At 49.7% G+C, this 15,980-nt stretch overlaps 1 protein-coding gene across 1 annotated transcript in view; it reads right to left on the bottom strand.

Moving 5' to 3' along the window:
* The window catches only part of WNT7B (Wnt family member 7B), an 89,450-nt gene extending 81,619 nt beyond the window's left edge, over positions 1-7,831 (bottom strand). The window contains exon 1 of the mRNA XM_065742363.1: positions 7,515-7,831. Coding sequence (XP_065598435.1) covers positions 7,515-7,585 — 71 coding nt within the window. The 5' untranslated portion in view covers positions 7,586-7,831. The remainder of the gene's footprint in view (positions 1-7,514) is intronic.
* Positions 7,832-15,980: the final 8,149 nt, after the last annotated feature.

Genomic DNA, 15,980 nt, shown 5'->3' with positions numbered 1-15,980 from the left:
GCAAGGGAAACCACCAGCATCCCGGCATCTGGCGTGTGGTTTAAAACTTTTGTTTCAAGATTCGAACTATTTATAGATGGAAAACTTTGTAGGATAGTAATTTCCTACGGTTTTGAGAAAGAGAGAGAGAAAAAAGAAGGCTACGTTTGTATTAGAAGGGTGTATTTATTTATTTATTACTGTTTTTTCCTCCTGCTTGAAAAAGCAGAGAGCAGTGTCGTTTCTTTACAGGCTGTCGGGTCGCCTGCCGGGCTGTGGAGGGCAGCGGGCAGTTCGGGCTGATAGCAGCACCCTATCGGATCGACCCGAACGCAGCTCCATAAATCAAGAGCTCTTAAAAATCGGTAGCCATGGCATGTGCGTTTCATTACGAGTCAAGAACATAGGAATATGCGTTCCCTTTCTTTTTGCGGGTGTGTTTATTCCTCCTTTTCATGCATAGTGCTGGGTTGTACTTTTCCCTAGCCCACAAAAAAAATAAAAAATAAAAACCCACAGGCAGAAGGACTCACACACGTGCTTGTGTGTGTGTGCCTGTGTTGCTCTGCGTGTAATCTGAAACAATCGGGTGGATGGGTGGGTGCGTGGATGGATAGGTAGGTAGGACTGTAGGTAGATAGGTAGGTAGGTAAGTTGGTAGGTAGATAGATGGGCAGATAGATGGGCAGATAGATGGATGGATAGATGGATAGATGGATAGATGGATAGATGGATAGATGGATAGATGGATAGATAGATGGATAGATAGATGGATAGATAGATAGATAGATAGATAGATAGATAGATAGATAGATAGATAGATAGATAGATAGATGGATAGATGGATAGGCAAACAGACATCCACATGCACCTCAGAGCTCAAATTTTGCACCCACCGTGGACTGAAAGGTCTTTGTTCTGCGCTGGGGTAGGAGCGAGCAGAAACCCTCCCGTCCTCGCAGCGCAGTTGGACGTGGGGTCGGTGGCACAGGGGCCGGCTTCCCTGCTGAGGGACAGAGTCCCTCGGGCACAGCCCACTCTCTTCCCGCCGCACTCGGAGTCGCCTGGGCCGATCCCCAGTCCCCTCCTGGAATGCACCCAGCTCACGGGGAGACACTCACGGAAGGGAGCGGGCTCAGGCTGTCAGCCAGCTCCAGCAGCCGGGGCCACCTCCGGCCCCAGCGCCGTCCTTTCCTCGCTGCTGCCTCAGAGTGCTCGCGCCTCGACCGGAGAGAGGGAACGCTTGACAGCTCCCCGACCGCCCTTCCAAGCCTCGGCGTGCGGTCCCTGCCTCTCGACTCGGCGCGTACCGCATCCCCATGACCCCCCCTCCTCAGCCAGCGCCCGGCCCCAGCCCCGCAGCAGCCTCTCTCCGCAGCCCTCACTGAGCGCCCCCAAAGCATCTCATCCACCGCACCGTTCGATACAGATATAGATATTAAAAAAAAAAAGAGCCCGAAACTCCTTGCAGTCCCACCCACCGACTCTGATTTCCCCCACCCCTACCTCCACCCCCTTCCTCACAAGGAAAACGTCCTGGAGCCGGCTCTAACTGCGGGACTGCAGATCCCTCCCGAACGAAAAACACCCGGCCGGCAGCGAGCGCCTCCGCCTCCGAGCCGCCCGCCCGCGGCCGCGGCTCTCCCAGGCTGCGCGTCCGCTTCCCCCGCCAGGAGGAGGAGGAGCCGGGGCCGGAGCCCCCGGGGGAGCCGCGGCTGCCCCGCTCCCCGCCGCCCCCCGGGCAGCCCCGGGGGTTACCTGGCGGGTCCCCTTCCCCTGGCACGGTCCAACCGCCACCGCCATCACCGTCACCATCCTCACCACCACGCGCCGCGCGGAGCTGGCGTGTCCCGGCTCCCTCCGTGTGCGCGTCGCCCCTTGGTAGCTGGCGGGACCGTTTCAAACAGAATTTGCAACCCCCTCCCGAAAAAAAAAAAAAAAAAATCTGGATCACTTACAGGTAACTCCCACTGGTAAGGATGAGGAAAATCTGAGGGTAATATACTGAGAGTAACACACTGCGAGATGAAAAAAGGATCATGGCTGAGTCCCGTTTACACTCGTGGAGTTCGCTTCCTTGGTTATTCCTTTCTGGCCCCCCCCGGTCGTAACTCCCCACCCTTTTTGGTGTCAGCTGTGGCTTGAATCTGAGTTGGAATCCAGTCCCTTGGGCTTGGGGGGGCTTTGTTTGTTTGTTTGTTTGTTAGTTTGTATTGGTGGGGCTGGTATTCCCCTGGTGCTAATGCTGCTCCCGGGGCAGAGTATGTGCTGCTGCTGCTGTTCTCGCTGCTGCTGCTGCCTCTGGGCTCCTGCCTGTCATGTCTCAGTGGTTGGAAGTTGTTACAGTGGGTTCTCGTGTTGGAATGAGGATGGTTTAAGGGATTTGGATGGCAGAAAGTGCCTCTCTCTCTCTCTCCCTCTTTCTGCAACTCTCCTGAGACTCGGGGCTGCCATTGGGCAGCCAGTCTCTGCAATCCGCCTACTTTTTTTCTCTCCCTCTCTCCCCCTTTTTTTTTTTTTTTTTTTTTTTTTAAAGGAGAGGATGACAATGGCGAGACACCGCTCCAGCCCCGGCTGCAACTCACCCGCGCTGCCCGGCCGAGCCCGCTCCGTGCACCCCACTCCCGGCGCAGCTCTCCCCGCGGACACCTCGCTCCTCTCCTGCTGGGAGACTACCGGGGCAGCCGGCAGCTCCCGATGAACGGCTCTATCTGTTCCACCGTAGAGCTCCCGCAGGAGCTTGGCTCTCGTTGCCCCCCGTGTTGCAAATTAAGCTCTGATTTCAGCTCTGTCCGAAATTAAACTCTGCTTTCAGGGGGCTCTGTACAAAAGAAAGAAAGAAAGAAAGACATGCAAGCTGTGGCAGCCCGATTGAGTGAGTGAGTGAGTCAAGTGAGTGAGAAGGCAGCTTGAAGATCCTGCCGGAGCTGGGTTCCGGGGGTAGAAGGGAAGGAAAGTAGAGAGCTCCGGGTGTAATCCGGCGTTTCTGTTCTCCGCTGTCTCCTTCCCAGCCGGGATCTCCCGGCAGGTCCGTGCCCCTACCGGGCAGAGGCCGCCCGCCCCTTGCCGCTCCGAGCCCCGCTGAGCAGAGCTGCTCGCTCCTCCTCCGTGCCTCGACGGCGCTTCGTGTGAGCGACTGCAGTCCTGGGAGCTGACGGAGGGACGTGCTCCGGGATGCCCGGGTTTGTAAACGAAGACGGAAAGAGGAATGTGCTCCGTGGAGAGTTCAGATGAAATACAGTCGAACTGAACGTGCAGCGGGCTCCGATGGACCCTGGCTCCGCGGGGATTGTGGAGCTCGTCTCGGGTTAATTGCCTGATGCCTGAGGGAGCTCTTCCCAGCGCCCCGGGGGGACCTCCCCACTCCCCGTGTCAACCAGTTCCTACGCACGGCTGCTGAAGGCTCTGTGGGACAACGAAATACCTCTTCTGATGGAATCGCAGCTGCAGAATTGGTTTAAAAACGTCGTCTTTCGCCGAACACCCGATAAGGATCAGCTCGGGGTTCTGTTTCATTTAAGCACTTTCAGCCGTAAGCGCAGTGTGTGCATGTGCTGGAGCCGCGAGTGTTATAGAGTCATTTATAGGAAAGGCTGCTCTCGATTAATTACGGAGAGAAGCTGAAGTCTTCCAGCGATCATTTACACGCGAATCGTCTCCTTTCTCTATAATTCTCAAAAAATAAAATAATATAAAAACCTAAAATCGACGTGTTTTCACCTCTTATGGGTATAACCGTAAACCTCGAGAGCCGTAGGGCTCTTCTCTCCGTCTTCTCATCCACGTGAAGTGGCTGCGGCACCTTTGCCGAGGCCAGCTGGATGCAGGACGGGGGGGGGGGGGGGAAGGTTTGACGGCTTATTTCGAGCACTTGTTCGGCTTCGAATGTATTTTAAATGTGCATCTGCTTTGAAACACGTGCCTGGCGAAAAAATGAAAATAAAAAATAAAATAAAATTGAATTCTAAAATCGAAAAGTAACTGCTGGCGATGGAGCATCGGGAGGTGAGGCTGTGGGGTCCGATCCAGACCAGCCCAAACGACGGTGCTTTTCCATTCCCCACAGCTTCGGGGCGAAGAGGGATTTTTCCACAGCCGAATCGTGAGTCGGAGAAACCTCGTGTGGCATCATCCAAATCGAGCCGTTCTCTTTCGGGAAGATAATTTTTCCTCCAAAAATGGGGGCAATTATTGTGTCGGAAATTTATTAGTGATGATGCTGGTGATAATGATAACATGTTAGGCTCTGTACAGGTTATTTCTTATGTTTGTCAGTTCTGGACAGAGAAGTACACTTGTTTTGTCAGACTCGTGGTTGGCATTGGGGGAGCCAATATAGTCTGTAACACCGCACATGGGCATTTCTGCATCAAATTCTTCCCCAAACACGTGCATTGAGAACAAAATAAGGGCAGTACGCAACTGGAGCGGTTGCTGCGACAGAAGGCAGAGCAGGCATGAAATAAGCTTTTCCCTTTCCATCCATCTCTTTCCAGTTGCGGACTCTCTCTGCCCCCGAGAAGTGCCGTGTCCGGCGGCAGAAAACGCCGGCATCTCGGGACGCACATCTAGCCGGCACCGCGCTGCCCTTCTTCCTGCTGGGAGCCGTCACTCCCTGTACCCCGCACCGCCGCGAGCCCAGTGCAAGGAGAAGGGGCCAAGGCTGAGCGGCGTGCAATTAGCGGGGTCGGGTTGGAGGGGGCGGGAGGGGCTGGAACCGCCCCCCCGCGCCCCGAGGGGATTCGAGAAGACGGGTATTTCGTTGAGGTTTGTCGAGCCTGTAGGAGAGATAAAGGAGAAAAGGGGCGATTTGCCCCCAGAGCACCGCAATATCAGCGGGTCCGTCCTTCCGAAGGTCCCATCGCGCACCGTCAGAGCACCCGCTGCCGTTTTCATCTGTGGCACAGCTGTGATTTGTGACTTCCGATACATTAATTAATAAAACTGAATCTGATCGCCCCGCGATCTTCGCAGGCGAGATTCTCGTTTCAATCCAGCTTCTAGACGAGGCCAACGTGTGATTGCCACAGCCCGCTCCGTGCTCCCCACCTGCCCCCAGCAGCATGGAAGCCAGGCTGGGCGCGGGCAGGAAAACCACCTCGCACCTCACACTCTGCGGCAAAATGCAAAATGGAAATGGGAAAAACGGGAATTCCACGTGTGGAAGGGAGGAAAAAAGGAGGGGGGACCTCCTGAGCGGGTCTCACTCGCTCCTTCTCTCCTCCCAAGTGGAAATAGCGACTTCCCTATGCCACGCTCCCTTGGTCCCCTGCCGTGGCACCACCAACCTGCTGCTCTGCAGCTGCACACGCAAACAGCTGTGTGTTACATCGCTTCCCTCCCCTGGGCTCTTAGTTGCCACTGTCCAGCCAGGAGTTCTTAGCACGTTTTATTAAGGCAGGAACACGTGCTCCGTAGCACGTGAAATGACTCCTTGCTATCTCCGTCTTCACTGTACAAACTAAACTGAATGCACTAGACAAATTACGTTTTATCTCAAGTAATTCCCCTTTTCTATGCAGAGAGCTCACCAGAAAAGGTATCATTACTCTAAGAAGATATGGTTTCAACGAAGTGATAGTTCCAGTGACTGATGAAAGAGGAAATGCATCCTACATGCCCAGTCTGGAGGTAGCCCTGGATCTCAGAGAGAATTTCTCTCCTATTGTTCAGAGAAAGTGAAGTATCCTCATTGCCTTACAGACACGCTGATGGATCTGATGGGATCTCTGTAAGGGCTTTTACTATTCCTGCCGTCCATTCTGTTTTGCTTCAGGTTCAGTTCAACAACATTCTTGTGATTTTTTTACTCCGAACCCCTTTCTAAAATAGCCACTCTTCATTTTCTCAAGTAAATCTGAGTTCCACCCTGTAACGTGTGCCCAATCTTCTGCTTCCTTTAAAGACAAAACAGCGGCAAAAGCGAGCACTAATAGCTTTACCCCTTATTTTGCAAACCATTTTCTCAGAGTTCCTCTGTCCGCTGGTGACTTGGGGGGGAGAGGGGGGAATGTGTCTCATGAAGCCCTCCAGCAACTGGAACTGACCTAATCATCGTGGTGCTTAATTTACGGCTACACAGTCCCACCAACCCGCTTCTCGCCCCAATCCACGTCATTCTAGAGGACGACAGGGACGATCGCTCACAGCTAAGAGGACAGCGGGTGATATTTGGCCCGCAGCCCCCTCCTGACTCTAGCAAGCTGATTTGGGGCGCAGGGGCAGGGCAGCCAGATCTAGGAGCTCTGCCGCGGGGCGGTCTGAGAGCCCTGCCCAAATGACGAAGTGTACAGCCGGACAGACGGACGTGCGAACGCATTCCGGCTGGAGCTAGCCGAGCAACCTGCTGGGGACCTTCCGGCAAAAGCCGGGCTGGGGAGGGAGCTCCGGTGGAGACGGCGCTTCCCTTCTCCTCCCTAGAAGCCCTGTTTAACACCCCTGCATCGCATGACCTCAGCCCCTCTGCCGCCGCGCTCTCCCTCCAGCAGTGCCCCCGGGCATTCCCGCTCCCCGGGCCGCTACCGGCAAGGCCAGGCCCCGCCGCGCTGTGTGCCGGGGGCTGCGGGCGGCTCCACAGCTATCCCCCTGCCGAGTCGGGGTGCCGCGGGGATGGGCCCCACCGCTCAGAGCTGCCCTTTCGCACCTCCTCTTTCCTGTGTTGGTTTCAAAGCGGGAAGCAAGCGTTTTCGGACTGCGACTCACCTTATGCATTCTTGATCATTAAAAAAAAAAAAAAAAATCCCGCAGCTATGCAAAGACAGGATCTTTAAAGGGTTTGTAGCTCGACAGGTAAGGACTCGGCTGGGGCTCAGGAATGTGGAAATTCAACTCAAGTCAGCCTACTGCGACGAGCAATATTAATAAGGGCATACAGGTAAGAGGGAGAGGCAGAGGGAGAGAGGGAGAAACTTGGCAACTGCAATAACAGCGCGATCTCGCTCTCTGCGATCAAATAACGAGGAGCAAAGCCCGGGCTGCCCGTCCCTCAGCCCGCCCGTCCCGAAGCTTATCGCGGGGGCAGCCGGGCCGCTTGTCAAGCTCATTTCAACACGTCCGCCTGACGGATAGGAAAGCAAATTGTGTCTAGGCCTGCATAAAGCAAATCCCTGAGCGCAGGTTCAGAGCAGGGATTCCCCCTTCTCCCGCCCCTTTCTCCTTTTTAATACTTAAGCTCTGCTCTATTGTCTCATCAGCAGCGGCTGAGTTAACTCCGTCAGTTTTTTTTTTTTTTTTTTTTTTTTTTTTCCGTCTGAGAGCGCTGTGCGCCAGAGATAATATTTAAGTTCGCTTAAGCAGCACAAAGCAGAGGGCTCCGTGCTGGCATCGGCACCGCAGTGCCCGTCCCCGGGAGCGGAGCGCGACGCGGAGCGGCCCCAGACTGCGCTGGGGCTGCGCCAAGGGAAGGGGGCGGAGGGATACCGTCGCTTTTCAGCCTTTTTCGTTTGCTTCGTCTTCTTTTTCCGTCGCAACGCTTTGTTCGCAACTCCGCAATAACGTGACCCAAAAGACAAGATAAGTCGTGCGCGAGGACTTACCCTAATTTGACATAGATGACTCCAAAGCATAAAAACACGTAGAAAATCCACTTCCGAAAGTTTCTGTGCATGATCTAGAGAATGGACTGAGCCATAAAAAATGCACAAAAAATCGAATTGATCGTGTCGGTTAAATCCCAGTCAAGAGCGTTTCGGAAGCTGCCCGGGAGCAAAGCCGGCCGAACTGCACAAAATTAGCGCCGTGCAGACAGCAGCTCTTCCCAGAGCCATGGTGACCGAACCTGGGTCGGTACTAAAGCTACAGAGGGAGGAAAATAGAAAGAGCTGCTCAAAACGGTAAAACAAAAAACCCGAGGCAGTCGGGTCTGAGGGAGTAAACGAGCAAGCACTGATCTTGATCAACTGCCTCATAGAGCCCCGAAGTTCAATGTGTTTTTACTTGTTCTGACTTCCCCAGGTAACACTACGTATCTTGCAATCTATGGCTCCAGGTAGGAGGATCTCTCTCTCTCTCTCTCTCTCTCCCCCTTTCCCTCTCCTGCTCTTCCCCCCACCCCGTATGTGTCAGAATCTAATACATGTCTTATCTGTCGGTGCGGGTGTGTGCGCAAGCTGTGAGTTTGTATTTCGGGAGGCATGTCCTGCAGCCGCACTGTTTGGAGAAACACACGAAACATACCCACAGAAGGAAATAAAGGACTCGTCGTCTCAATCTGCAGCGCTTTTTCATTTCCTCTAGTATGGTAATGCGGCTAGATTTGTAAAGCACGGACTTTCCAAAAGAGATGGTTAAACTGCTTTCTTTTTAATGAAAAAGAGGCAGGGATTAGCCAGGGTTGCTCACAGCTTCGTATCCTAAATGCGGTGTGTGTGTGTGCCCGGGCTCTTCGGCCATCTGACCTTGCTGTGCACTCACAAACGCCTGTCACTAAACTCGATTGAATTTTCCACAGTAAGAAAACATTCTTCTTCCTTTTAAAACCAGATATCCTTGGCTTTTAGCAAGAGTTCGGGATATTCAGTTTGCTGATCCTAGGGAAAATAACGAGGGAGAAAAAAATAACTTTGTGTTCAGATACAGTCAAGCAAAGCTTCTGCCTTTCTCTTCCTTTCTCTCTCTGTGTTTCTCTTTCTTCCTGACTTCAGAGCTGTTCTGTTAATTTGTGCATTCTGTAAGTACTATCTATTCTAGTCTACTACACAATGTGCTCCTGTCTGGATCGCATACGTACGCTGAAAGAGCACTCAGATACACGTCTGTGGGCTGCGGTAATTTCTGCAGAAGTGGACAAACCCGTGCTCCTGAGCCCACTTACAAACACGCGCACATCTCTGTGCAATAACAGCAAACACGGATAGCTCTGGGCAACTCTGCCCAATAAATTGCTAAGCACACACCAGGGAAGGCTGAAAGGAAAGCCAGCAGTGACAAGCCAGTAAAAGAGCCTGAACACAGAACTTCATCGTAAAGTATCTGTCCTGATGGTGAAAACAAAGGATTGTTTTAAGCCCGGCCGGGCTGCCGTGGTGGCAGTGATGCGGTGTGAAATTGCGGGTCATTCTCAGACGGCTCCCCGGCCCGGGCCGCCCGCAGCTCCCAAGCGACGTCTGCTCAGGGTAGGGCCCGACGCCCCCGGCTGCTCTCAGGGAAAGGGCAGCACACGAAAGAGCAGCGGCCCTGACCGGGGCTGGGGGAGAAAGCTCACGGCGGGCCCCGGTGCTCCGGGCAGAGTAGTCTGCTCCTGCAGTGTCTGCACACTGATTGCTATCGCACTGCCTTTCTCCAGCATTCCTTAAGGTTTATTGTCTAATAGTCAAAGCTCCTGCTCCTCCAGCCCTCTTCCAGACTGCTCCTGCTACAGTCTTTCTAAAATCTAACTAAAAATAATGTAGCTTTTAAAAAGCCTGCTTTCCTCCCCACTCTATGTCCTTCCCTCCAGACCTAATACTACTTATGTAAGAAGAGGCCGCTTTTTCCTCCCCAAATCCATTCACGTCTCCGGCCTCCGGAGCTCCTGCCCGGACTCTTCCACCACCGCACACCTCTACCCGCCGGGCCGGGAGCCCTGCCGGGAAGGGCAGGGCCGAGCCCCGCGCGGAGCGGGGCCGCGTCCCGCGGGGTCACAGCGCCACCCAGGGGCGGCAGTCGGCACTGCCGCTGGGGCCGGGCTGCGCCGTCACCTGGTTGGATTGGGTGGGGGGTGGGGGGGTTGGTCGGTTGGTTTGTCGCACAAAATCTATGGAAGGAGCACTGGGATTCACGTTACCTCCATCTGGTTGGTGAACCTGCGCTGATCATCAGCCTAGTATGTTCCTCTTGCTGTTTAGAACCCGTAAATCTTTCCCACGTTAAAAAGTTTCAACAGAAGTAACAGGCAAATTGTGTCTAGCTTGGAGACAGTGCCAGTTTCAGCAAAAAAAAGATATATTTTTGCACCTTACTCCACTGTTATCTTCAGCTAATTGATTTGCAGATGCTGGGCTGGGGATAAATGACAGATTTTTCTTTGGGCTGAGGGTAAGTGACAGATTTTCTTCAAACAGCAGTTTAACTATTGCTGAAAGGTTCACAATAAGAATTTTTTTTTTTTTTGTTTTGTTTTTTTTATGGAGCTTAATAATTTTGTGATTAAAAGAAAACCCTGTAGAGTATTAAAGTAGGTAATTCTCACAATACTATTCAGAAATTCAGTTACTTTATGAGCAAAAATATGCAAAGCTTGTTGAACAACTTAAAACACATACCACCTTAGTAATTATAAACATTTCCTGATAGTAAAGTGATATTCACATATACAGAAGCATTGGTAACTGTGGATTGAAACCATTTGCTGAATGCTCTTCTAGTCCATAATCCTTTATTATTTACCCCAAGTAATTGGTGCAGCAGGTTACTTCTATGCAGAAAATTGAAAATTCAGTACTGCTTACTCTGTGCCGGTAACATGGAACATTCACTCCTGTAAACCTTCAGAAGGAAAGATCACTTGCATCATGCTGCTGTTTGGCTGCCAGACCTCCCCACAGCCTTTTTTGTAAAATGGCTCCTGTGGTAAAATGTGGAGGGAGGGGAAAAAAAAGAAAGAAGAGGGAGGGAGGGGAGGGAAGGATGGGAGGGAAGGAAGGAAGGCAGGCCACTTAGTGGAAACTGGAGCAGTGCAGAAGGGGAAAGGAATTTCTTAAGTATTACAGACCACATTAACTTACCTAGAGCTCATTTCCAAGCATGGTGCTCAAAATCAGAATAAATCCTGTGAAATTTCTGGGGGACGCAAGGCAGTGGGGATAATTCCTTAGCACCAGGCTCCCTTACTCACCTTTCTCTTTACTGCTGAGGTCAACAGCAGCTCCGTAGCAGGCTTGTCACAGTCCCAAAGGGAAACTACACAGAAAATTCCCCTGAGCTTACTGCAGCCAGCCACTGGCCGGCACTATTGCTCCGCGCAGCTGTAGGTGTAGGCCAGTCTTGACCTAATATAAATACGTGAAAGTGTCCCCTGGGAAAATACACAGAGAATATGTGGCTGAAATAGAGGAAAAGAACTAAAAGAAGAAAAATGAAAACAAGAAGCATACAAGGAGAAAGGTATCATATACCTGACCAGGACAATTAACACATAACAGTAAAAAACAAAACAAAACAAAACAAAAAAAAACCACACCATACAATTGACAAGTTCTTAGCATGTATATATTTTAACAACAAGCCTTTACTAGTAGTCCTTAATATTTAATGTGTATACTACCAGGCCTCTGGACATTAAGACTTTTTCTAAATGATCACTCTTGTTCACCTAACTGCTCCCCATATGTAAGATGGACATCCTTTCTGAGAGATGACTAAACACACCACATGCCTCTAGAGCTCTGTTTAAGAGTCAGGATGACCCTCAGTGAGCTTCTAAATGCAAAGTCTGTTTGCATTCACCTGGTCTTTGAGCTTCAGTTCAGCAGATGGGTATGATTCTTATCTGACAAAGGCAGGAAAATTACACCATATTTATTCTCTTTAGGGCATGCATCTGACACAGTGTCCAGCACGACACTCACTAAAGGCAACAGAAAGTTTGCACCAAGGTCAAGGTTTGAGTCCAGTTTTACACAATAACTATACTTTCTATCACTATTCTCATTTGTTCTCCCACTTGATATTAAACTAAATGTCATTTATTCGTATCTGTGTTTGCCACAGGCTTTCATTTCTCTTCCTTCCCCATTTTTCCATCCTCTGTTTTTCTCCCTGTTTTTCTTTCCTGCTTTACATCTCCATGCCTGGAACACAGCCTGTCTCTCAGGGTGTCTGTCTCCCTGTAATTCCTAAGCCTGGCAATATTTCATCAGTTTAACAGACACCAAATTAGATTAACAAGCAACAAAGATGTCCATGTTTGGCTGTTTCACGTGTTGCACATTTTTAGCTTAACACTAGTTTTAATTTTTTTACTTTTTTTTTTCATCAGAACTCAGAGAAGTTGTTCAAACCACAGAAACGTGATTGGATACATTATGTGTCTGAGCACAAAATAAGATTAACAGACTTTTTTATTAACTCTTCCCTTACTAAATGGATATTTACTGACTTGGTTTCACTGGACTTAACATAATTCTAGATCCCTTCTCCTGTACTTCATGAACTGGCTTTTTATCTGTTTTGATTATGTTAGCCTAAAACATAGTTTGCAGAAGATTCAGCAGCTAAAATGCAACATAAGACAGCAATATAACATAATAATAATAAGAGCTTAAAGAAAATTTATTTGAATAAACACAAAAGCCTAGGCAGCCCATATCACACTAGGTTGAGCAAAAAAATAGCAAGGGTGGAAGCAAGAACACAAAGGATAGGAATAGATGGAGGCAAGCCTTCACTCAAAGCTGCAAATTAAAACCCTGCTTGCATGCTCTACCCCTCCAGGTGCCTTTCTACAACAGCTATGAGGCCCTGGATGTGGAATGCCCGTCTGTGGGTGATAACAGCCCACTCAGTCTAGACAAACTAACAAAACCAAACCAGGAAAAGTTTTCCTCCAACATCAAGACTACATCATTGAAGAAGAAAAGATGAGTATTAGTTGTGGGTGATTCCTCCCTACAGGGAACTGAACACCCAGTATGCTGAGCAGACTTTTTAGGGAAGTCTGCTGTCTTCCTGGAGCTTGGGTGAGGGATGTCACCAGGAAACTACCCAGCCTGATACGACCATCATACCACAACCCCTTACTGCTTTTTCATACAGGGAGAGATGAAGCAGCTATATATGGGACAGAGGGCTACCAAAAGGGATTTCAGGACCTTGGGACGATGGCTGAAGGAACTGAATGCACAGATGATCTTTTCTTCTCTGCCTTCTGTATTGGGTAAGGACACAGAAACAAATCAAAGGAGTTTATCTTTAAATATCTGGCTTCATGGTTGGTGCTGTTGAAAATTTTTTTTTTTTGACAACCAAGTGGCCTATATGGTATCGAGTTTGTGTGCACAAGATGGAGTTTATCTCTCAAATGAGGGAGAAGGGTCCTAGCTAAGCTCAATGGAAGGGCTTTAAACTGTATCTGAAGGGGAATGGGGGGGATAGTGAGCCTTCCCATGATAAGGTGAGGGATGGCATAGCTAGATTAGAGTGACAGATTGCTAGCAGGGTTCTTGAAGGACTCAGCTCTGAGAGATGCTGACAACACTGCAGCACATATGAAATTCTATGATGGTGAGGCAGTTGCTGCTGAGGCAAGAGAAGATGGCAATGGGAAAGATCAAGGGAAATAAGTTATCCTTTAAGGAGATGACAAGACCAGCTGCGCAGCTGAAGTGCCTTCACACTAATGCATGCAGCTTGAGAAACAAACAGGAGGAGCTGAAAGCTACTGTGCTACTAGAAAACTACAGTATAGTTGTCACTGAAACTTGTTGGGATGATTCCCGTGATTGGAGTGTGGCTATTGATGGTTATAAGCTGTTCAGAAAGAACAGGCAAGGAAGGAGGGGAGGAGGTGTTGCTATCTACATCAGGAAAGAAATGGAATGTGAAAAGCTGTCCCTAAAGAATAGTCATGAGAAAATCAAAAGCCTATGAGTGACAGACTGAGGCAGCAAAGAGAGCCTTGTGATCAGTGCCACCCAAACAAGGGGAGCCTGTCACTGTAGCCTTCTACCTCCAGCTACAGAAGTCACAAGCACTTGCCCTGGGAAGTTCCCTTGGGAACTTCAACCACTCAGGCATTTGCTGGAAAAGTAGCATGATGAGCTACAGACAATCCAATAGGCTCTTGTAATGATTGAGGATAATTTCCTAAGCCAAGTAATGGACACACCACAGGACATGCAATACTGGAGTTGTCGCTCACCAATGTAAACGAACTGACTGGTATCATCAGGATTGTAGGCTACCTGGGCTGTAGCAACTATGCTATGGTTGAGATCATGCTCTAGAGGGTGTGAGACAGGCAACGAGTAAAACTAGAATGCTGAATTTCAGGAAAGCTAAATTCCAGCTCTTCAGGGGGTTTATCAACAAGACACCCTGGGAAACTGTCCTCATCTTTAGAGAAGAGATGGCTGATCTTTAAGGAATCTTTCCTCAGCATGGAAGAGCTCTCCATCCCCAGGTACATCAAGTCAGGAAAGGAAGACAAGAGACAGGCATGGCTGAACTGGAGCCTGCTGGTCAAACTGAAGAGCAAGAAGAAAATGCACAGGCAGTGGTGTTATGGTTTTATGATTTTTGTTGTATTGTTGATATTCCACATCATAACATCATGTGGTGTATTGGGAGTTAAAGAATGCGGGCAACGATCCCACTACCTCTCACACACCAAGCAAACAGGGAGAGGCACCCTGGGAAGAGTATAATGAAGCTGCTAGGCTGTGTAGGGTTGGGGTCAGGAAAGCCAAGGCCCAGCTTGAACTAAACTTGGAAAGGAATGCCAGGAAGAATAAGAAATGCTTCTACAGGTGCCTCAACCAGAAAAGGAAAGTCCAGGAGAGTGTTACCTCCTCTATTGAGTGTCACAGGCAAGCTGACACAGGCTGAGGTACTAAATATTTTTGCTTTTTTTCTCTGTAACTGTACATCACATAGCCCTCAAATCTTTAGTTTGGCAGGAGGGGACTGGGGAAGCAATGTCACTCCCACTGTGAGCAACGATCAGGTTTGTGACCACCTGAGGAACTTGAACATACACAAGTCTATGGGTTCCAATGAGGTGTGCCCAAGAGTTCTGAGGAAATTAGCTGATGTAGTTGCCAAGGCACTCTCAATGATATCTGAAAAATCATGGCAATCAGGTGAAGTTCCTGGTGACTGGAAAAAAGACAACATCACATCACACCCATTTTTAAGAAGGGTATGAAGAATGACCCCAGAAACTACTGACCTGTCAGTCTCACTTCTGTGCTGGGATAGATCATTGAATAGATCCTCCTGGAAGCTGTGCTAAGGCTCATGGAAGACAGGGAGGTGATATGGGAATACCAGCATGGCTTCACAAAGAGCAAATTCTGTTTGACCAATCTAGTGCCCTTTTATGATGGTATTACACCACCAATGGACAAGGGAAGTGCCAATGATGTCATAAACTCGGACTTCAATAAGGCCTTTGATACAGTACCCCACAACACCCTTTTCTCCAAATTGGAAATATATGGATTTGATGGGTGAACTGTTCAATGGGCAAAGAACTGGATGCAGGATCAAGTCCAGAGAATGGCTCAATATCTCTATAGAGATAAGTGATGACTGGTGTCCCACAGGGGTCAGTGCTGGGACCAATACTCTTTAATATCTTTATCAATGACATTGACAGTGGGGTTGAGTGCATCCTCAGTAAGTCTGCTGATGACACCAAGCTGTGGTGTGTAGTTGACACACCAGAGGGATGGGAAACCATCGAGAGGGACCTAGACAGGCTTGAGCAGTGGGCCCAGGTGAATCTCATAAGGTTCAAAAAATCCAAATGCAAGGTCTTGCACCTGGGCCAAAGCAGCCTTCAGTACCAATATAGTCTGGGGGATGAAAGGATTGAGCACAGCCCTGCTGAAAACAACTTGGGAGCACTGGTGGATCAGAACATAGACATAAGACAGCAATGTGCCCTCATAGCCCAGAAAGTCAAATGTATCCTGGGCTGCAACTAAGGAAGCATGGTTAGCAGATTGAGGGAGGTGATCCTGCCCTGCTACTCCATGCTGGTAAGGCATCACCTGGAGTATTGCATCCACATATGGAGTCCTCAGTACAGGAGAGACATAGACTTGCTGGAGGGGAGGGCCACAGAAATGATCCAAGGGATAGAACACCTCTCCTACAAGGACAGGCTGAAACAGCTGGGGCTGTTCAGCCTGGCGAAGAGAAGGCTCCGAGGTGACCTAATAGTGGCCTTTTAATATCTAAAGATGAGCTACATGAAAGAAGGGGACAGACTCTTCAGCAGGGTCTGTGGTGACAGAGCAAGAGGAAAAAAGTCTTTTACAGTGATGGTGGTGAGGCACTGGTACAGACTGCCCAGAGAT

This window comes from Cyrtonyx montezumae, unplaced genomic scaffold (assembly GCF_038088225.1).
Source record: "Cyrtonyx montezumae isolate F1298 unplaced genomic scaffold, pur_monq_1.0 scaffold_3, whole genome shotgun sequence".
In the NCBI taxonomy this organism is placed as follows: Eukaryota; Metazoa; Chordata; class Aves; order Galliformes; family Odontophoridae; genus Cyrtonyx; species Cyrtonyx montezumae.
Note: the sequence above shows the minus strand (reverse complement) of the source record. Positions and strands in the feature narration are given on the sequence as shown.